Below are 21,505 nucleotides of genomic sequence, written 5' to 3'. Positions count from 1 at the left end.
AATTATGTGTTGGGTTTTGTACTTAGTGGTAAATTTTACTTGTATTGCCAATTTCAAAACATGCAATGCTATAGCATGGTCAGCACAGGGATCAACGAACTTACTCTTAAGAGCATCTCCAACGAGAGATGTCAAATCTGATGTGGAGCTTGTAACGGTAATATTTGACACTAATTGACAAACCAACCCAGATGCCTTTTTTTAGGCCAAATCCTACGTGGCTTGTGACATGGATGAAGGGGGGAGGAAGCATGCCAACTTTGACTGCCTACACTTTGCCTGCCAAATTTCAAAAGATGACTATTTGTATTTTGACATAAGGGTTGGAAAGGGATAATTTGATGTCAAATAAATAAAATTTGACATAAGGGTTGGAGAGGAGGTTTTGATGTCAAATTAGAGATGCCAAAATGTCACATCAGCCTTCAAAAAAAATTTGACATCCCCAATTTGAAGTCAAGGGTTGGAGATGCTCTAAGAGCATCTCCAATGGGAGATGCCAATTCCTACGTGGACATGTTAACGGTAACAATTGACACCAAAATTCAATCCAACCTAACAGCCTTTTTTGATGCCAAAATTTACGTGGTTTTGAAGGGAATGACAAACTTGTCAACTTTGACAACCACCCTCGTCCATGTCAAATTTCAAAAAATGACTGTTTGAATTGACATTAAGGATTGGAGAGGGATAACTTGATGTCAAATAAATAAAATTTGGCATAAGAGTTGGAAATAAAGGCTTTGATGTCAAATTGGAGATGTCAAAATGCCACGTCAGCCTTCAAAAAACGTTTGACATCTCCAATATGAAGTCATGAGTTGGAGATGCTCTTATTCACCTTTCTAAGCTACTGTATTCAACAATCTTAAAGTATGCAATAGTTCGCCAACCTGTTGTCACGTTGCGAAAATCGCTACAAAAAAAACTAGAAAAATAAGTAGTATACTTTTTTTTTTCTGTCAAGTTGAGAAAAATGCTCCGCATTTTTTCAAGAATCAAATAAAAACCATAATACATAGAGAAGTTGTCTAAGTTTTATGTCTACGCAAAGAGTTTGCTTTGCTATTATGACCCAATTCGGTTGCGAGCATAGACTTGTCAACTAATGTCAAGTTGGTTTAAACAACACTAAATGAAATTCAACATCACCCTCACTTCTATGATCGTCCTATCTCTAACACTATTCTATTTAAAATAATAATTCTGTTTTCTTCTATCGATTGAGTTATCCCGCTTTTGTTTTAACTGGAATTTCAATTGTACTGCTCAAATTGGCCTCTTAGGGATCTCACATCGTGAGCGTGAGACTATGTCATTGTAACGTGTAACCATACCTACAAGCTACTAACTAATATGGATTATAATTCATACGTTGAATCATCATATGATTTAGGAGGTATGCTTTCACAACAATATGCATAACATGTTTAGGTGGATTGCTCAACGATACAGTGCAAAGTGTAGCGTTAACATACTTCTCTTCTGATTTAGGCCCCGTTTTGCTTTCTTTTTAAACCTTCTTTTTCAAAAAAAATGTAATTTCAAACTCAAATATAATGAAAATGAAAAATAATTTTTAATTTTTTTTACATTGTTTAAAAGATTTCAATAAAATCTATCAAATAAGATTTATATTAGCAGAAAAATTATTTACGTAAATACATAATTTTTAAGATTGTAAAATCTTCTTTTTTAAAAATTCTTTTTAACACCACCTTAGCCTAAAATATGGGGTGAAAAGTCTAATAAACAAGTACTACTACTACTAGTACTATGCAAAGACCTTTTATCTTCATTCACACGTGGCATCCACAGAGGTAGTGGGAACCACTGGCCCCGACCCTTGAAACACGTCCGCGATTTAAACGGCCACGATCAAGCGTGTCCCTTTTATCCCATCATCACCGTCGCCGCCCTTCGACTTGCAAATTCAGATTATCCAACGACCTAGAAAACAAACCACAGATCCACCGTGCCAAAAAAGAAAAAAACAAACGTTCGGCAACTTTCGAGGCCGGGTCGCCACGAGAAAGAAATCGCTCCTTAATCTTTTAATTTCGGCGCAAATGCCCTTGATCGAATATGGAGAAGCTCCGATTATAATTTGAAGTATATGTAAGTCGGCCCTACTTGAAACAGAAAGAAAGATAGAAAAATAAAGAAAAATAATTTTGTCATTCCTCTCATGTTAATATCACTTCTTTTTGTGTTTTTATTAGATAATTTATTTTATAAAAAAAATAATATTAAAAAAAAAGTGATAAAATCAATTTTCAGAATAAAATTCCTTGCAGTTAATTCGATAGCGCAGTCGCTTGTCAATCAGTACTAAACTAGTCAGGAAGTGAGGAAAAGGGTTGAAAGATTCTCTCTCTTGCTATGAATAAATTCTCTATCTCGATAAAGAGTAATGCTATAAGTATCGATGGGAGTGTAGGGATTTCGTACTGACCGGCTGTGTCGGGCCGTTTTTGACCACCGGACGGTCGATTCAAGCAATCCAAAAGTTCTATAAAAAAAAATCGAGGGGGCCCGCTCGAGAATTAACGGCATCCGAGGTGTGTAGGGTACTTGATCCGAGTATCCACTTTTTGTGTATATACACGTGTTCGTACCGACCGGCCGTGCCAGACCGTCTCTGGCCACTGAACGGCCGATCCGAGTCGTCCAAAAATTCTAAAAAAAAAATCGAGGGGGCCCACGGGAGAATTAACGGCATCTGAAGTGTGTAGGATGCTTGATCCGAGCACCTCTTTTTTTTTAAAATTTTTAGACGGCTCGAATCGATCGTCCGGTGGCCAAAGACGGCCCGACACAGCCAGTCGGTATGAAATCCCAACACTCCCATCAGTACCTCAATCATTTTCGATTGATAAACAGTCTCTAACAATACATATTTTATTTGGTTTAAATTTGTCAAAGTTATTTTTAATATAATGAATGATAATAACGAGGAGATAAAAAAAAAAGTATTGAAAAACATATTGAAAAAGGGCGCTGCTATTCACAGCCCTCTATTTACTCCCATAGCCCGTTAAAATTTTTTAATTATACTGACAGTTAGTTACCGAAATTGAGATATATTTTCAGCGTCCAATTACCGAAATATAATATTTTTTTCAACAGATGTTTACCGAAAATGCATGTTCGGCAGTTGTTTACCGAAAGTTGAACATATTTTCGACATGTAGTTACCGAAATATAATCTTGTTTTCAACAGCAATTTACCGAAATGTTATTTATGATTTTCAACAATCATTTACCGAAATTTAGTGGGCTACGGGAGTAAATAGAGGGCTGCGAATAGCGGCGCCCTTGAAAAAAATCAAGATGACAATCTTTCTCTGTTCGTAAATAGTTTAGACGGAGACGTAAACGAAGCTTTTCCTTAATCACTCGCCTCGCTCCCCAGAAGACGATCGAACCGGAAACAAAACCAATAAAAGCCCTAGGTTTTCTCGATCGGCGATGGAGTCGCAGCAGCTCACCAGATACATCCCTCAGCAATCTAAGTGACTCTCTCTCTCTCATTCATTTGATATGTGCATGCGTGTGTGTTTGTATATGTGCGATTTTGATCGGCAATCGGTGCAGGAAAAGAGTGTTCCCCTAGAGTAGTTCGTCGTATATGGATCAGGAGGTGGTGGAAATCTCTCCGCCCTCGTCGTGGAGTTCGAAACCCAGATTGCTCAAGCAAAAGGAGGTAAAAAAAATCGATGCTTTGACATTGGGCGTGTATGTATATTGACTGATCGGTCGTATACATTCGATTAGCGGCATGCAGTGATTAGGGGTTTTAAATGGGGAATGTGGTTAGTCAATTGGTCGATTGATTCCTTGTGAGTGTTTTTTCGGCTTGTTTTATTCGAGTGGTGTGCTATTGTTTTCGGGTTATGTTCGTGTAATCACCCAAAAAAGGTTATTGCTATGTAGAACTCGTTGAAGTTGGGTTGGAATTAACCTTCTTGAAGTGTAGAGAGTAGAGACCTTAACAGTCCTGTGTTTTTGTTGTTTATGCCTTGCTTAAACCAACATTGGAACAACTGGGTTCATTTTGAAGAATTTGTGATTGTGAGTACGGAAAACAGATACCAGTGTCTTGTCTAATGCATGCCATCAGTTCATTCATTAAGGTATGGTAGGTCGTTATGCTGATGGCCTGTATTGATTTTGCTGACGTTGGTCTACTGTATTAATTTGGAGGGTTAGGGTTCAAACGCAGGCTTGTTATTTTGTATTGCTCGTGTCTGCCCTTTTGTAGCTCCATCTATTGTCTTGAGGAGGAGGGTTGCAAACCACAGTTTGAAAAGGCAAGTTCACCATGTTAATGTGCCTTGGACAATCTACATCTCACAGTCAGGTGCTGATGAGCTCATTGAACAATCCATATGACTGTGAGCCCTCACAACCTAGGCACAACGACCCAATTATCAGGGGTGCGCTCTACCATTGAGTTAGTCGAGTTCTCACTGGGGGCTGGCTATGCCAAAGCGCGAGAAACCCCATCCCTCTCTTTTTTTAGGAGTTTTTATTACTTATAGCTGTTGAGAACAATGTAGAGTCGTGTTGTTTGTCATGGTGTCGAGTTTCAGGAGATCTGTTATTCAGGCTATTTTTTTGATATATGGCTTAGGAGAATGATGTAAGTTGGTGGCAGTCAAGCTATCTGGCAACTTAACATGGAAGGATGTGGCAAAGATTGTGCATGGACAGAAAGAAAGATGTTAGACCATTTCACAATTGACAGTATATTGGCTTTGCGGGCTCTGAAGACTGTAAGAAATTGGTTTCTTGCTATGATGCACCGACACCGACACCGACACCGACACGGACACCGACACCGAAACCGACACCGGGACACGGGAATTCTAAAAAAATGGGGACATGGATACGGCAGGGGACACGCCACGTGTATATTTATTTATATATATAAATAAATAAATAATTATAGTTTAGCACCCAGAAATTTAAAATATATATAATTTGGTCCCAAATTTTTTTTAAAAAATTACAGTTTGACCCCTAAATTTTTCAAAAATTACAGTTTGACCCCCAAAATTTAAAAAAATTACAGTTTGACCCCTGCCGTGTCCCCATCGGTGTCCCCGCCGTGTCCCCAACGGTGTCCCGCCGTGTCCCCAGCGGTGTCCCGCCGTGTCCCCCTCAAAATTTAATATTAAAATATGGGACACGCCACGTGGCGTGTCCCGTACGTATCTCCGCGGTGTCCCGCGGTGTCCCCGTGTCCTGACACTGCGATACTTCGACCTTTAGAGGTGTCGGTGCTTCATAGGTTTCTTGCCTTTATAGGAGTATGAAGATGGACTTTTAGAATCTATGACCCCCTAATAGGGCATTCTAAAGTTTAGAATGAAAGTGGGTATATTGGCAATTCAATTCAAGAAATGTTGTACAGCTATAGACAAAATGCACTTTTCCTTCCTTCAAGATGATTTATTATCTTGTATGTTAGTATTCACGATTTGCGTGTGGTAAGACTAACATGTCTAGAGCTGGAATGCGAGCTAGAACATGAAGAGGGCATAGAAATTAGGGTTAGTTGACTAATTGGGATATTCGGAGAAGCACATATAAGGACTGGGGACATAGACATATGATATCTGTAAAGAATGTTAACGCGTATACATCGATGTCAATTATAAAACCAAGCATACGTCAATCCAATTGCTGATGAAAAACACGAAATAACACGTGACAAAGGTGGTTGATGCTAATCTTCTGCTGGAGGAGATAGAGGGTCACGAGTGTCAAAGGTGGATTGATCTATTAGGCTGTCCAATTTATGCGATTACGGTGCGGATTTTCAGCATATCTTGAATAAGTTCTTCAAAGGTACCATAAATAATTTCTTAAAAACAAATGAAGGGATCTTAAAAAGGGCCCTAGTAGTAAAATTTTGAGATTGTGTAGTACTTGGTCCTTGCACTCTTGCTTGTTTAAAGGTGTGGCTTGGTTGGGGCTATGTGGGGCCCTTATCTTGGCTATCACTGTTTCTAAGTGTAAAATAGAATTTGAGGGTTTAGAGCTGAGGAAGTAGGACTGATAGACGAGCCAAGCAGTGAACTGTTCAAGCTTGGTTTGAAAACATAATAGAGATTAAAAAGCACGTACAATTTGGATTGTTGACTAGGCACGTCAATCTCAAACGAGCTTTAAATGAGCCGATCTCGAATAGTATGAGTTTTTGAACAGCGTAAAAGTAGTAGCTTGTTAAAGATTGGTTTGGGAAGTTTATGCTGTGTTTGGATGAGTTTTTGAGAAATTTTTGTAGTGTTATGAGTGGAGAGAGAAATGAGAGTAATGATTGGAGAGAGATAGAGAGAGAGAGAGAAATGAGAATAATGATTGGAGATAGATGTGAGTAATGATTGGAAGTAGGAGTAATGAGTATTTTTTGAGTTGAGAATTTTTTTTCAAATCACTATCCAAACAAGGCATTAATGAGCTTCGTGTAATGTTCAAGTTTGGGTTGGGTTGGGTTGTCTATGAGACTATGACTCTATCTATACCAAACTGATATTGAATTAGTATTTAACAAGCAAACACGAGCTCAAACTTGAACTCTAGTAGCCTGGTCCATTTATCAGCCCTAAGAAGAAGAGATGAAGATAAGTTTAATGTGGCAAATCTATAGATGAGCTTATTCGACCTTGATTTTGTATATGCATGATCATTACATCTAGTAGGGGTGGTCGGTTTTGTGCTCAGTCCGTCACTCCATCTGAACCATTCGGGTTCAAGAAAGCGTCACTTGCAGCTGACCGAATGAGTCCTTGAAATTGCAGCTATTGGATCGGGTGGGTACCGGTCAGATTTAGTAGGTTTGATTGGGTAGCCTTGTTCTCTCTGCCCTTTCGCATTCGTTTTGAATCTCACGTTGAGAAGAGAGATAAAGGAGATATGTTATTGTCCATAGAACTATAGAAGACCCATCGACTTTGTCTTTATCTTTGTTGTTTGTAGGAGACTCAGAGAGATGAGAGAGCATGAATCTTCCACTTGTAATCAGAGAGCTTCAATCTTCAATGCCATCTTTGTTGCTTGTTGGAGTCTCAGAGAGAGAATATTGGGTTTAAGAGGAGAGAGAAAAGCTTTTAGATATGTAGAACATTGCAGGTTTTTGATACTTTCAAAGTTTTAATTTATCATCAATCTTCATTTTTGTCTTTGCTGTTCCTTGGAGTCTCTGAGAAAGAGAGATATTGCGTTCAAGGGAGGAGAGAGAAAAAACTTTTAGATTTGTTGGACATTTCAGGCTTTTATTACTTCCAATGCTTCAATTTATTGTATATTTTGAGTACCCATGGATGAGCGCCACATATACAAAGAGATATAAACTAACCAAATTTTGCAATCTCAGAAGACAACACATGTAGCAGCCTAGTTTTTGTGTATAGCATATAATAATGTGACGGTTAGTATGGTCGAATAATGAAACCTACACCCCTACACCCGCTGTAGGCCGAAACTTGAAACAAAATTAATGTTCGGACCCAGTACCAACTACCAACTGTATGGCTGATCGATACCGTCAGTGATGCAACAGGTCAGACCGGAATGGCACTAAGGTTGAAATAACTCAGAGATAAGACTCTACATTCCCCCTCAAGCTAGAGCATAGAGATGAAACATGCCCGATTGTTAAATGTAGACCTATAAACTTCTTAATGTGCTTCTTCTAGCGTTCTAACGCCCTTCAGCCAACAACCATATAACTGACAACAGAGCCGAGAATCACCATTGCCTGTAGACAACGAGGCGCAAGATATTTCTAGCAACCTTAATACATTTTTTTTTTGATTGGCAAAAGATGAAATTTTATTAAAAACGGGGAAAAGGGAAAGAGAATCCAACAAAGAGTTGGATGAGCATCACAAGGGCAAAAGCCCAAAACACCCAAGGGTCTACAAGGTCCACAACGAAAAGAAACAATAAAGCCCAACCCATACCCAAAATAAACAAGGAAAAGCCCCAAACACCCAAGCCCGAGCCGGCCCACCCAAACCAGTCCCAAAACCCTAACCACTTCAGCCACCATCGCCGTACAGAACATCGGAGACCAGCCTCGCCTTTAAGCCGAGCCGACCTTGCCCAGATGTAGAGGCCGGCGGCTGGACCAACCTACGAAAGTGAGAAACCAGAGCAATCAGAGTCCAGGGAAACCAAAACCTCCACCCCATCTGCCAAATCCAGCTAATCTCCAGCAGCCACGATCTTCACCACCAGCAGCAGCAACAACACTCCAACGTGACGAAATGACAGCCCCACGCCTGGTTGAGAACTCAGAACAGTCGCCTGCCGGACTTCGGCACACAAAGACGACAAGAGATCCCAGCCATAAGAGCCACATCCACCTTACCAACACCGGATTGAAACCATCACCGATCAACATCACCATCATCTTCGATCATTTTCTGAATATATGAAAACATTGAAAAGAAACTTGCAAAACAAAACGATAAACAAACAGCTAGGGGTGTGCACAAGTCGGACGGGTCGGGTTTGGCACCGACCCCGACTCGACATGTCGGGTAACATCATTTTTGGCCCCGAACCCGAACAAGTAGTAATAACCGTCCGCGACCCGATTTTTTTGCGTCGGGTCGGGTCCGACCAAAACCAAATTAATCTATGTGAATTGGTTGGTTTTCGTCGGGTTGGGTAAGAAACACAGCACCCCGAACCGAAGCTTGATTTTTAACAAAAAATGAACCCGTACCCGACCGAACCACATGTTCGGCTCCGCCCGAGACCCTTTGGGTCGGGTCGGGTTGGTCGGGTTACGGGTTTTTTGCACAACCCTACAAACAGCTACCAGACACCACCCAAGCCGCCGCACCACCACCCACAACCTACAGATCCAGATCCAGGCCACCGCCCCGACCAGACCACCCAAAAACTTCGACGAGAAACACCCACACCTTTAGGCTACCGGAGGAGCCAAGGAACCTCCGGTGGAGATGAAAACTGCCTCGTCTTCCACACCACGGAAGACAGCAACCATCGAAATCGAGAGGGGGTAAGGGAAAATTGACTGGAGAATGAGGGAATAGATAGAGGGGGAGAGGGAGGACAAACAGTCCCAGGGGAGGAGGGAGGGAGGAGCACCTTCCCCTCCCCCCCCCCGGCGGCGGCAAGGAAATGGAATCCTGGAAGAGAGTTTCTCGAGGAGAGAGAGAGAGAGAGTTGTTGGAGGAAAACCGAATTTAGCAACCTTAATACATAAAAGGGAGATTGCTACCGCAACTATATGACATAGGAGTATGTCTATCAGACATAGTTGTAAGCGGTAGCGTGCAGACATGTGAAGTGTGAACCATGCATAGCTAAATTATATATAAGGGGGCAGTTGTGGGTGGGTTGTTTTGCCGAGAACCATACAAATCAAACTGAGTTTGCTGATTGTTTGGGTCTTTTCTACACCACTGGTCTAGTGCTTTCTTCTTCTGAGTTATTTCTCAAGCTTCGTTCGGTTCTTTACTCCTTTGGCTGCTATTTGGTAAACTCATTGTTGAGGGGATTTTGTTTTTTAAGCATTGGCTTCGTTTAATTATGTATGTAACTGATATCGAGTGGTCTGCTGAAAGGATAGTGTGCTGAAAATTTGTATAGTGTACACAAATATTGTGTTTGACCTAGAAACTGATATCATGCAGATAATTGAACATGAAGTAATTGATATAGACATGGATGAAGATTCGGATGATATTATGTTCATTGATGAGAAAATTGGCTCAAATAACAAATGAAAGGTAATTCAAATGTTTTTGGTCTTTACTTCAGTAATCAAGAGTTTTTCTTTTGTTCCCAGTTAAATATCCTAGCTAATCTTTGGTTCTCCTCTTTCCAATAGTTGTTCCTTGTTTTTTGATTATGATGCTGAGTTATACCTTAGCCAACCCCAATTGATTGGGACATAAGGCTCGGTTTGGTTTGGTATGCTGAGTTATACCTTCTTCCTCACTTTTAGGAAGCTTTGGTCATTTCTTCTGGATCAGTGGCTGGAGTTGAGTCTTCTAAGAAGAGCTCTGTCTCAGTTCTGTATACTTCTCTTAATCTAGAAGGTTTCAGTAACGACTTTTCTTATTCCTATGATGATTATATGGATAGTGTAAATTATGTACAGAATGATGACAAGTATGCAGTTCTGCAAGCCCGTTTTGATACCATAGATATTCCTCCTGGAGTTGAGGCTCCGATTCCTTGGTTCTCTAATCCTATCGTGAATGAAAAGAATAGTGGTGCTATGAAGAGTTCAAATCGTCGGACAGACTCGTCTCATTCTTGGGGTTTGCCTGAACCTGCAAAGCCTGGAAAAATGTCAGCTTCCTCGAGCAGTTCAAGTTTGAAAACCCGGATGAACACTCGGAGTCAACCTAGGTGGGTGCCTGTGCCTCCATCTTCATCCTATGCTGAATCTGCTCAGAATAAGAAGAAATCAGCTGCTTCAACTAGTTCAACTTCTGGGAAATCTCAAATGGAGAGGGCTGCTGCAAATTTTCCAAGTCGATTTAAATCCATTATGGAATATAGTAAGAAGAAACTCTCTCTTTCTGGCAGTAACTATGCTTCAAATAGCCTACTGGACGCTATGCAGCCGCCCTCTGGAATGGAATCTTTTCAGGGGCCTTATCTTGGCAGCAGACGTAATAAGCCAGTTGATAATGGTGATGTAATTGATGCAAAGTTTCCCGCAAAGGACACAATGAGTCTTCCTCCTGGAGTAGATCCATATATGTCTGGGTGGCAACGCTATGATGGATTTATGGACAAACCGTCTCCTATGGGTGGTGGTATCCATAATTCATCACATAGTCCTTTCACTTCTGGGGAACCATTTTATGCCCCCTGAGTCCAGGATTTTGCTTACAGTCAAATGAGTCAAACTGCTGCTGGGAAAGAATTTTATGGCCCGTGGGTCCAGAATCTTGCTAATAGTCAAAAGAGTCCACCTGCTGCTGGGAAAGAGTCGTATGCCCCCTGGGTCCAGGATCTTGCTACCGGTCAAGAGAGTCCAACTGCTGCTGGAAGTTCAACAGTGCCACCTGTTGCAACGTCTCCAACTGAGAGTCATGGTAATGATGATGATATTCTGAAGAAGTTCCAACTTTTTAAAAAGTTTGATATGGTTCAAGATCATTCTGACCATTATCGTTCTTCCAAAGGTTCTTCATCAAAGCAGGTACGCCCATTTGAAAAGATACATTCCTTTTTTTTGATTTTTTTAATCTATAAAACGTAACCTTGTTTGGGTAAAGAATACTATAGGTAGTTATCTCGCCAGTCTTACTCTTACCCATCCTACCAGCTTTGATTAAGTGTAACTGTCACTGGGTGATTTTCTTTGCGTTCTTGGTTGTTACTTTCTTTTGACAGCCCTCAAAGAATTGGGCAAAGAAAATACAGGATGAGTGGAGGATCCTGGAGAAAGATTTGCCAGGCAAGTTAATATGATTTGTTCTCCTAGTAATCAACTATTTCACCTGATTTTGTGGCCGTTCCTTGTCATTGAACCTTTGTTGTTGTTTTTGGTGAACAAATTTATACGAAACTTTACTTGGACGCGGTCAGAGCCCTGGTGGTTTGCTCCCTGCCTTTTTCCCCTGGGGGTTGCCATTTTTGCCCAGCCTTTTGTGCAAGATCACCTGTTTTCAATCTTTTTACTTGTAGTTTCACACTTGTCTCTTGCTTTTTGTTGCACAGACACGATATTTGTCAGGGTTTATGAATCAAGGATGGACCTTTTGAGAGCGGTAATTGTAGGAGCTGAGGGGACTCCCTACCATGATGGTCTCTTCTTCTTTGATATTTTCTTCCCAGCCGGGTATCCAAGTGTCCCACCAGTATTTTATGCTTCTTAATGTGTGCTAGTACTTTTGGTTGCATACTTTGTTGTATATTGTAGTATGTGGAAACTTTATATCCAACCCCAAAACTAAAGCTTTTAAGTGGACAGTTCCCTTCATTATTGAGTGATCACCCATTACATACCCAAGTAATGTGGATTGTACTTCCTTAACATGCCCCCTCATGTGCAGCCTGTTTTGAGGTTTGTCACGTGCAGCCTTTTTTTGGGTCTATCATAGTGCAGCCTTTTTTGTTGGGTCTAGTGTGGATTGTGAAATTTTAAAATGTGGGGTGGAATGGGCCCCGCTCTGCGACCATGTGGAAACTTTATATCCAACCTCAAAGCTTAAGCTTTTAAGTGGAGAGGTCCCAAAATTATATTAAGTGATCACCCATTCTGTACAAAGCGATATGAGATTGTATTTCCTTAACAGTCCTAATGACAAGGGAACTGCTTGTGCACTACCATGCTGGTGGTCTTCGACTCAACCCAAATTTGTACGCCTGTGGAAAAGTATGCCTGAGTCTTCTCAATACCTGGAGCGGTAGCCAGAATGAAAAGTGGATCCCCGGTGTATCAACCATGCTACAAGTTCTGGTGTCTATACAGGCTCTGATTCTGAATGAAAAGCCCTACTTCAATGAACCTGGTTGTGCACATTCGAGTGGGACTCCTAGTGCAGAAAAGAGCTCCCAGAGCTACAATGAAACTACGCTGATTCTGTCACTGAAAACAATGGTTTATATACAATGAAGAAGCCACCAAAGGTACTGCTGTTGCCCCTGCTTACTGCACATAGTTTGAGTTTGTTATGATCCATTTGCTTTCTGCAATTCTTGGTTAGACCCTCACTGATAGTTGTGTAATCATGCATGCTCTTGGTGTTTGTCTAAAAAGATTCCAAGGACAAACGGTTTTATCATTGGACGAAGCAAGATTGTAGTCTTTAGAAGAAGTTTAGTCTCAAGGTCCTTGCACTTGACCAAAACACTTGGGATGATATTGATAATCGGTGGCACTGACATTATGAGAACTTTTGAGAGAATAAGTTTAAACAAACCCCCATATGTTGGCTCATTTTTGTTTGACTCAAAACCAATACACTGGCTTTTGAAGCCTGCCAAATAAAGCCACGAAATGTTCATTATGTGATTGGTATTTTTTCCTTTGTTTATTGTCTTTCCTTTCATTAAGAGACAGCATCATAGGGACAATAAGACAAGTCTTCATCTCACGTATTTTTTTTTTTTTGAAGAGTTAATAATCTTTTATAGAATGAAATTTGGCATGCTTGATCAAAATAGCAAGAAAATTCGTTTTTTTGAGATATGGATGACGGAATTATTATGAAAAAACTCTCAATTTAGTTTTATGAAATATGGTGACAAAAAGTTGTGAAAGGGTGCAGGACTTCTGGTGGATTTGTTACCATATTTTTCCTACCCTCAACTGTATCCCGACGTTCTATTACCATCTTATACATAATCTATTACTTTTGCGGGATTAGCCTTCTCATTTGAGTTGATGCATGTCTTGTTGGTTTTGAAAAATTGGTGAAATAAAATAAATCGCACTAGCCGATGTCCTGTGTAGAATTCAATGGCTGTAATATGAGGATTTTTCGTGCTCTCCGAATCCAACATCATTTTCATTTTATTTTGGGTGCAGCATTTCGAGGACTTGGTTCTTGGACATTTCCGCAAGCATGCTCAAGATAATTTGGCAGCATGTAAAGCATATATGGAAGGTGTTCAAGTGGGATGTCTGGCTGGGGGAGGTGTTCAGGATGTTGATGCAGGTAGCAAGAGCTGCTCAACACTGTTCAAGAGTAATTTGGCTAAGTACATCACAGTGCTTGTTCAGACATTTTCACTAATAGGGGCAAAGGATTGTGAGAAGTTCCTTTCCCTTGCCAAGAAGGGATCCCCCAAACTTGCCTTATAATTATTACTGATCTCCCATGAAAAAGCAATTTTGGGAATTCAGTTATCGTTTTGGATGTAAGACATTTATGGGAATTAGGTTTCAAGTTTTTGGTCCAGTATTTAGACCTAAAACAGTGGGGTTTGTAGCCTAGGATGGCTCAGTATATGTAAATCAGGATTATGTAAATAGGTGGTAAGCTAATGATATGAATGGTGGTTTACAGCTTAATTCTGTTATCTTTATTTGTTGGTAAGATGAAAGAGCTCTTTATGCTAATATAGCCGATTATAGTTTTAGACTAATTTTCTCTATCAAACCCTTTCCATCATTAACATTTTTGTGCCCACAACACTTTTACCTCCTCAACATGTTCAGCAGTTTGCGGGAAAATGCTCACTCTGGTTCTTTCTACCACCTCTGCCCGGTTGCAGCCTCACGCACATGATCTTTGCAGTTGGAATCACCTGACACCTTTGCCGGTTGCTGCCTCACACGTATGATCTTTAGGGTTCCAACATACACGTCTCGGAGCATTGCTTGCCGCCTCACGCGTATGATCTTTTAGGGTTCCATCATACACGTCTCGGACCATTGCTTGACGCAGCTTCCTGGATTGAATATGTATGAGTATCCCAGTGCAAGACACATGCATTGACGGAATCGGAATTTGGATATGGTGCCATTATATGGTGGAAGTCCGCTATTTTTTTGGTTGCATGTAATTTGGATACGGTGCCACTGTATGGTGGAAGTCCACTATTTTTTGTTGTTGCATGTTGTTCGTTAAAACAGGAGGAAGAGAAAGGTAATCGTGAAATCAGGCTTTGTTTTGGGCTTTGTAGTGACCCGTATTTTCTTTAATTATTGAAATGTTTATTAAATGACTAATTGGAAGAATATGGTTTAATTGATGATTATTTGATTTGAGGATTTTAGTGAAAGAATAGGAGATTGAGGGAGTAGATGTGTAGTTTAAAGATATAAGAGTATATCGGGGGGGATGTGATGTTTACGCAAATAATTTTCCTACTAATATGAATATTGTTTGATAGATCTCATTGAGATCTTTTAAACGGTGCAAAAAAAATTAAAAATTTTTTTTTTTCATTATATTTGAACATGAAATTACATTTTTTTAAAAAGAAATATTTAAAAAGAAAGCGGGACTAGAAAAACAAATCGTGGCATTTTCATTTACCAAATGGTAAATTTGTCCACACAGATAATCTGTGCACAGATTTTATTGTGGGGCCCACCACGGGTTCCACACAAACGATCCGAGCCGTTCATTAAATGTAAAATATTTTTTTAAAGGTTCCCGTAAAAAATAAGCTCAATCCAATGCCTATAGATTTTTGATCTAATCATCTAATTTTTATTACCCGAAAATCTGAATAAAAATTTAGATGATTGGATCGAGTATCTATAGATATTAAATTGAGCTTATTTTTGATGGGGATCTTTAAAAAAATATTTTACATCTAATGAACGGCTCGAATCATTTGTATGAGATCCGTGGTGACCCCACAACAAAATTTGTGCACAATCTATGCACAAATGTAGGGATGACAATCTCGGCCAACCCGTTCGAACCCGTCCCGTTCCCTGCTCCAAAAATCCCCGAACTTCGGGGATTCGTTTGGGGATTGGGCAGGGTATGGGAAATTTTTTTTTAAAAAATTCGGGGATCGGGTAGGAGACGGGGATAGGTCTATCCCAGCCCCGAACCCTACCCATCCCAGTTCCCTGTTCATTACCCGCCCCGTCCCGTCCCCGAATCCCCGAAATATATATATTTATATATAAAAATAAATAAATGGAGGTGCTATTATGTGCCGCAAATACAGGTGCATGCCAATGTGTGTTGCAGAATTCTGCTACCTTACTTTATTTTATTTTGTTGGCTTTTCTAATTCTATTTGTAGAGCTTTGTTGGCTCCTCACTTCCTGGCCAACCAACAACCGTTACTAGTACTGTTTCCTCAGCCATTTTCCCTGGAAAAAAAATACAAAACAATCCAAGTCCTTTCGGCTTTCACATGCTAGTATATGCTGTTAGGTGCTGAAATTGTGAAATACAGGTGCCCGAATTCCGAATCTCCAAATTTTCATTTTGGATCCCCGTTCCCCATTTAGATCGAAGATGAAGGAAAAAAACAAATTTCCATTGGGATGGAGTAGGGGTAGGGGTAGGGGTAATGGATAGAGAGTGGAGGTAATACCCCGTCCCCGACCCCTCCCCATTGCCATCCTTACACAGATGTATTTGTGGCTAGCAGGGTTGTTACCAAAATGAAAACAACAGACGCTGCTGCTTCTTTCTTTTTAACCTTCAAAGCAGACACAACACAGCGCACTGCCGCCGCCGCCCACAACCCAACACCAGCGCCTCCCCACCTCCGGCGACCGCCACCACCGTCGGGATGGCTTCAAAAGTGGCGCGTCACCTCTCTCTCCTCTCTTTTCGTCGATCCCTCTCTCCTCTCTCTCCATCGACCCCTCTCTCCTCTCTCTTCGTTGATCCCTCTCTGTGTCGACCCCTCTCTTCCTTGACCACTCCCTCCGTCGACCCCTTTCTCCGTCGACCCCTCTTTTCGTCGTTCCCTCTCTTCACCCCCGCTCGCTCTTTCTCCTCGGCTCTTAACAGCCCTCCCAATAAACCCCATGAAAATCGAATTCATTACAGTCCTGGTTGTGATTACGAACACTGGCTCGTTGTCATGGAGGATCCCGAGGTTGAGCCGAGCAGCAGTGATGAGATGATAGACATGTTCATCAAAACCCTAGCTAGGGTTATTGGAAGGTTTGAACAACGAGCCATTTTTGTTTTTGTTTAAGTTTTCTATTTTTGTTTTTGTTTTTTGTACCCTAAGCTGTTCAACAAAAGGCTCTATTTGTTCTTTTATTCTTTCTTGATTTCATAGTTCTATTTACGTGTATATTTTAATCTACAGTGAGGAAGAAGCAAGGATGAATATCTACTCAATCTCGAAAAGCCCTCATTATGCATTTGGAGCATTGGTGTCTGAAGATATTTCAATCAGTCTTAGAGGTGCTTAATGTTGCATTTTGCTTCTATGTTTTATAGTAATTGATATGTGATTTATTTTTTATTTTTTATTTCTAAGTGTGTGATACAATACTTTGCAGCATTGCCAACAGTGCGTTGGGTGATCCCAGATGCGTACGTTGACGTGGAAAACGAAAAGTATGGAGGTATTGATTTCATATCCCATTACTAATGTAGTTATATCTTTTAAATGTTTATTTTGACATCTTGGCTGTAAATGAATAAATTTTTGTATTATATGTAGTGTTGGATCGATTGGTTGGCCATGGCCATGGTGTGTTAGGATGTGACTACTTGTGTTGCCTGAATATGGGAATGGATTATTTTAGGGTTGCATTTTGGTGATGGAGCAGCTAAGTGGAGGCATGTAATGTTATTGTAGTGATTTTGAAGTCTACTATATGGTAATCACTGTCTTATGGTTGTGGAGATTTTGGAAACTAGAAGATTGTGTGGAGGTAAACTTACAAGATTAGACTTGGAATATGAATCAGTCATGTTGAGGTGATAATGGATTATTATCGATCTAGATTGTTTGTGGTTTTGGGACTTCCTAACTTCTTTAGTGCAAATGGTAAAGTTTTCACTTTTGGTCATTGTGCAATGGTTGCTAGAAGAATTTTTACAGGAGCATTCGACCGAGTTAAATGTATATTGGTTTAGTACAAGGAGTTAGACCTCGAGATGTTGGGTGTTTGGAGGTGGTCTTGTGGAATATAGGTCACTGTTATTTGAGAAGAGGTATTGAGAACTAATTATGTTGATCCATTAAGTTAAAGACCTTATTGAATTTTTGTGATTGATGAGATTGCAGATACATATATAGCGATGCACAGTTTTTCTTGTAGATGGTCAAATTTAGTCGGATTTTGATTGAATGTGTCTCTGTAATTTGTATGTGTTTGACAGTATCATTGGTGTCTCTATAACTTCGGTTGAGGTGGTCAGTGTAAATTGCACTAAAAAAAGTCGTAGTCCTTTGACCCTTGTTGGGTATGTGGAACAGTGGAAGTGAAAATGAAATTTGGAAGGTTCATTTATTACTCGATAACTCAACTTAAATTTGATCATGTGTTTGGATTCACGTGAAGACTGGATTTGAGGATGATTCAACTAAATGGTTTTGGATGGTGTGATGTATGATCTCTAGTTGATTAATAAAATCAATTAATGGCTATGAAACGCCGACACCTCTAAAGGTCGACGTATCGCAGTGTCCGGACACGGGGACACGTATGGGGCGTGTCTCATAATTTAATATAAATTTTTTAGGGGGACACGTATGTTGGCGTGTCCCATAATTTGTTAGTTCCATTATGGAACTTTGGATGTTTATCATGTTTTGTTTTCAATTGGGTATTTGGATTGTATTGAACTTATGAATCATGGATGTCTTGTTTTGTTTGAATGGTATTAGAACTATGGATGTTATGTTTTGTCAACATTTTGCCATTTAAACTTGGAAAAAATTGAATATATATATAAATAAATATACACGTGGCGTGTCCCCTGCCGTGTCCGTGTCCCCATTTTTTTAGAATTACTGTGTCCCAGTGTCCGTGTCCGTGCATCATAGATTAATGGCAAAACGTGATCTATTGTGCGAAAGGACATGTGACAAGAAAACGAACATCGATATCTTGGGGTTTAGTGAGTTAAATAAGACAGATTTGGATTTCGAGGTTGAATGTATAGTACTAGTTAGTAGTGGAAGTTTACTCATTAGTCCTTGTCTTATTTGGTTTGGGCTAGAATTAGTTTGTATTCTTTCCATGACTATGATAATTCCAAATTTGATTGATGGCTTGGTTAATTTTCTTCTTTTTTGTTTTGGATTAGTACTTCTTAGGTGAAGAGTGATTGTGATTTCATGTATACTTTTGCTGATGGTTTATTGTTATGGATGGTAGTAAGATGTTCCGGAAAAAAAACTTTGGGAGGAGGACTAATGTGTACTCTCATAATTTGACTGTTATGGAGTTAGATCTCATGGCTAGAAAATGTATATTGAACGTTGAAGTATCAAGATAGAGTGTAATAATTTTTCTTCTCTTTTCGTGTGCTATTGGCGGAGTACTCAGTATGTCGTCTTAAATTGAAGTGGTCATTTGTTTATGGTAACAATGATAGTGGACTTGGGAGTTCACTTAGATTGCTTGTGTTGTAACTTGTAAGGCTCGTGTATGTGAAAAAGAGAGAGAATAAGATCTAAGGCGTGATTTAGTGAGTTTTTATACTCTTGGAACTAAAAGAAATTCCATTAGCTTCGAAGTGTAAGGAGATTGATTGCAGATATTGGGTTTACTTGTTTCCTAATCATCAAGCTTGATTACTTGTAGGCTAGGATTCTTTTGGGCTGTTTCGTTATTGTGAATTTGGTGTATATGCTTCTTGAGTAATTTTGAATAAATGCTATTCTAACCTATATTAATGACCCGGTGTATCTTCTTTGAGATTGTGAGCCCGGCCGAAACCCTCAATATCCAACCTCACGTCAATCACCAGGTGTATCTTTTTTCTAGGTCATGAACCACACAGAAACCCATAATACCAAAAATAAACAAGCACGTAGTATCCACAACACTCAAGATGTACAAAGTAGTCACATTAGACATCGAAGTACTACTCATCTACCCCGGCAAAATTAGAACCATATTCAAGAAACAACCCGTACTTACATAATTTCAAGTAGATATAAATTCAATGTAAGGTAATTACGTATGCCGTATTATGTACCAAATTGTCTTTATTTTCCAAATTTGTTTGACTGCTGGCTGTATTTGTTTGTTATCGTGGCAGGGGAGCCTTTTATGCCCCATGTAAGGAGGGAGAAGGTACATAATCAATATGTCAAGAATGTGCAGAATCTTGGACCGAAGATCACTTCTTACCCACTCTCAAAAAATCCTGGACCCAACACAAGATGAGGTGTCCCAGCCAACAACATGGCAGGACCGTCACCCGGTAGTAATATGTGAGATGCACAGAAGAGATATGCTAAACTCTTAGTAGGCAGGCTGTAGATACAATGATGAAAGTTTTATGCAATAGGGTCTATCTTACAAACATTTTAATTGTTTTCAAGTTGCAGGTACACTTATGAATGTTGTTTTGGTTTACTGTTGACCTTTAAGAGCGTTTTGGAATATTGTTCAGTGTTTGTCTGCAAGCTTCTAGCTTTATTTGAGGCTTCCGTACTTTTGGTTGTTTGTTAAGTCAGATGATTAATTGTGGATTTCTGTTGCCAAATTGCTTGATACAATGTCTTGAGTAATTACAATTTTGCCTCAACTATCGGATTATGTTCGGTTCACTTCAAGCCTTCAAATTTAACGTCTCCCTACAATTATGACATTCCATGTATCTTGTCTTAGTTCCTACCCCATTAAACATTTTGATCCCCGGACACAAGTAACACGAATGGGAAATATACTCCGAAATAGTAAAGACCATGCTATCTAGAATAGATGCGAAAATATTTGTTTGGTAATCATAGCATGGTGTTGGTAGAGGAATCGATTACGGTGACCGCAACAAATGGGAGGATAAAACAGTAGGCAACATCTCTAAGAGCTTCCCTTGCACTGAGAGCATGTTATGAGAAGGAGGAAGCCAAATTACCCAACCTCCTCCCGCGAGGAGGTGGAATGGTATTCCTCTTAAGCTCGCTAGACTGAATTTTCATTAGGCTACTTAGTTGTTGGGTACTCGAAATTGTTCCTGGATGTATTTTTTGTACTGACGTTAACTTAAAATTCACATTGGATGACAAGTGTAATGGTTAGCCGCTAAAGTTGACATGTATGGTTACCGGATGTATTTTTTGAACTTAAAGTTGCCATGTTTTGGCCTTTGTCGTATAACGCATGTCAAAATGTGTCATCTAGTTCGAAAACGCATTTCCAGAAATGCTTGACTTGCTTTAAGTGGATTTTGGTGCCACGCAAGTTGAAAAAAGCACATTTCATATGTGCACAATTTACTTGGAGCATTTTGGGCGTGCGTTTGGACTATTTTTAAAGTATGTTTGTAAAAGATTATATTTTGATGAATTATTAGTAAATGAGGTATACGTCGGCAAAAAACTCGGGCAGAGTTGCAACATTTGAGAACACCACGTAGTATTCTTAGCCATGCATTTGTTTACCGGTTGAAAATTTTACAAGCGAACGATTTCATTATAGTAGGAGTAAGTCTATGGGTAGTTATGTTGGTGGTACTTAGATCCGGTTGACAATGGAAACATCTGAGAAACAACCATCATTTACGTGAAACAAAAGAAATTGGATCCATTGGTCTCTCACAAATTTATTCAACTTGGGCGTTTCTTCCTTGCTATACTTCTTTTCTAAGATGCTTATGCTATTCAAAGATTTTTAATTGCGGAATTGCTGCAAAAAACAGTGGTCCCCTCGCCCCTCTCTACCGGCAGGCAGCAGCCTACTTCCTCCTCCATCCCTCTCCATCACCACCTCGTTTTCCCCCAATCTTCTCCACCCATTATCCATCTCCTCTTCCACCATTTTCCCGACCCATTACCACTTATACCACCACCAGCCACCTTTTCACCTCCAGCTGAGCCACCGATCACCGTAGTCCACAATGTAAGCCGCCTGTCATGCAACCTCCTTCCACTA

The 21,505-nt window shown here is 40.0% G+C and overlaps 1 protein-coding gene, 1 long non-coding RNA gene and 1 pseudogene across 3 annotated transcripts; 2 read left to right on the top strand and 1 right to left on the bottom strand.

Moving 5' to 3' along the window:
• The first annotated feature begins 3,357 nt into the window (after positions 1 to 3,357).
• Positions 3,358 to 14,026, top strand: LOC131329297 (putative ubiquitin-conjugating enzyme E2 38; annotated as a pseudogene).
• On the bottom strand, positions 5,706 to 9,674 carry LOC131329298 (uncharacterized). The gene is made up of 2 exons (XR_009200709.1): positions 9,239 to 9,674; positions 5,706 to 7,803 (listed from the first exon to the last, which is right to left on the bottom strand). It is a non-coding gene; the product is annotated as an uncharacterized LOC131329298 (long non-coding RNA).
• A 1,938-nt stretch (positions 14,027 to 15,964) lies between the features above and the next one.
• LOC131329296 (multiple organellar RNA editing factor 8, chloroplastic/mitochondrial-like) lies at positions 15,965 to 20,117 on the top strand. 2 transcript variants are annotated; one of them, XM_058362384.1, is made up of 4 exons: positions 15,965 to 16,601; positions 16,753 to 16,850; positions 16,961 to 17,014; positions 19,668 to 20,117. In XM_058362384.1, exons 1-4 carry the CDS (start codon positions 16,222 to 16,224, stop codon positions 19,793 to 19,795), a joined length of 660 nt encoding a protein of 219 aa, XP_058218367.1. In that variant the 5' UTR covers positions 15,965 to 16,221; the 3' UTR covers positions 19,796 to 20,117. The 2 variants fall into 2 exon arrangements, with proteins under 2 accessions (XP_058218367.1, XP_058218366.1); XM_058362383.1 differs by having other exon boundaries at positions 15,968 to 16,601; positions 16,949 to 17,014.
• Positions 20,118 to 21,505: the final 1,388 nt, after the last annotated feature.

The sequence above is a fragment of the Rhododendron vialii genome, chromosome 6a, assembly GCF_030253575.1.
Source record: "Rhododendron vialii isolate Sample 1 chromosome 6a, ASM3025357v1".
Taxonomy (NCBI): domain Eukaryota; kingdom Viridiplantae; phylum Streptophyta; class Magnoliopsida; order Ericales; family Ericaceae; genus Rhododendron; species Rhododendron vialii.
The sequence above is the reverse complement of the archived record's forward strand: the minus strand, read 5'-3'. Positions and strand labels throughout refer to the sequence as shown.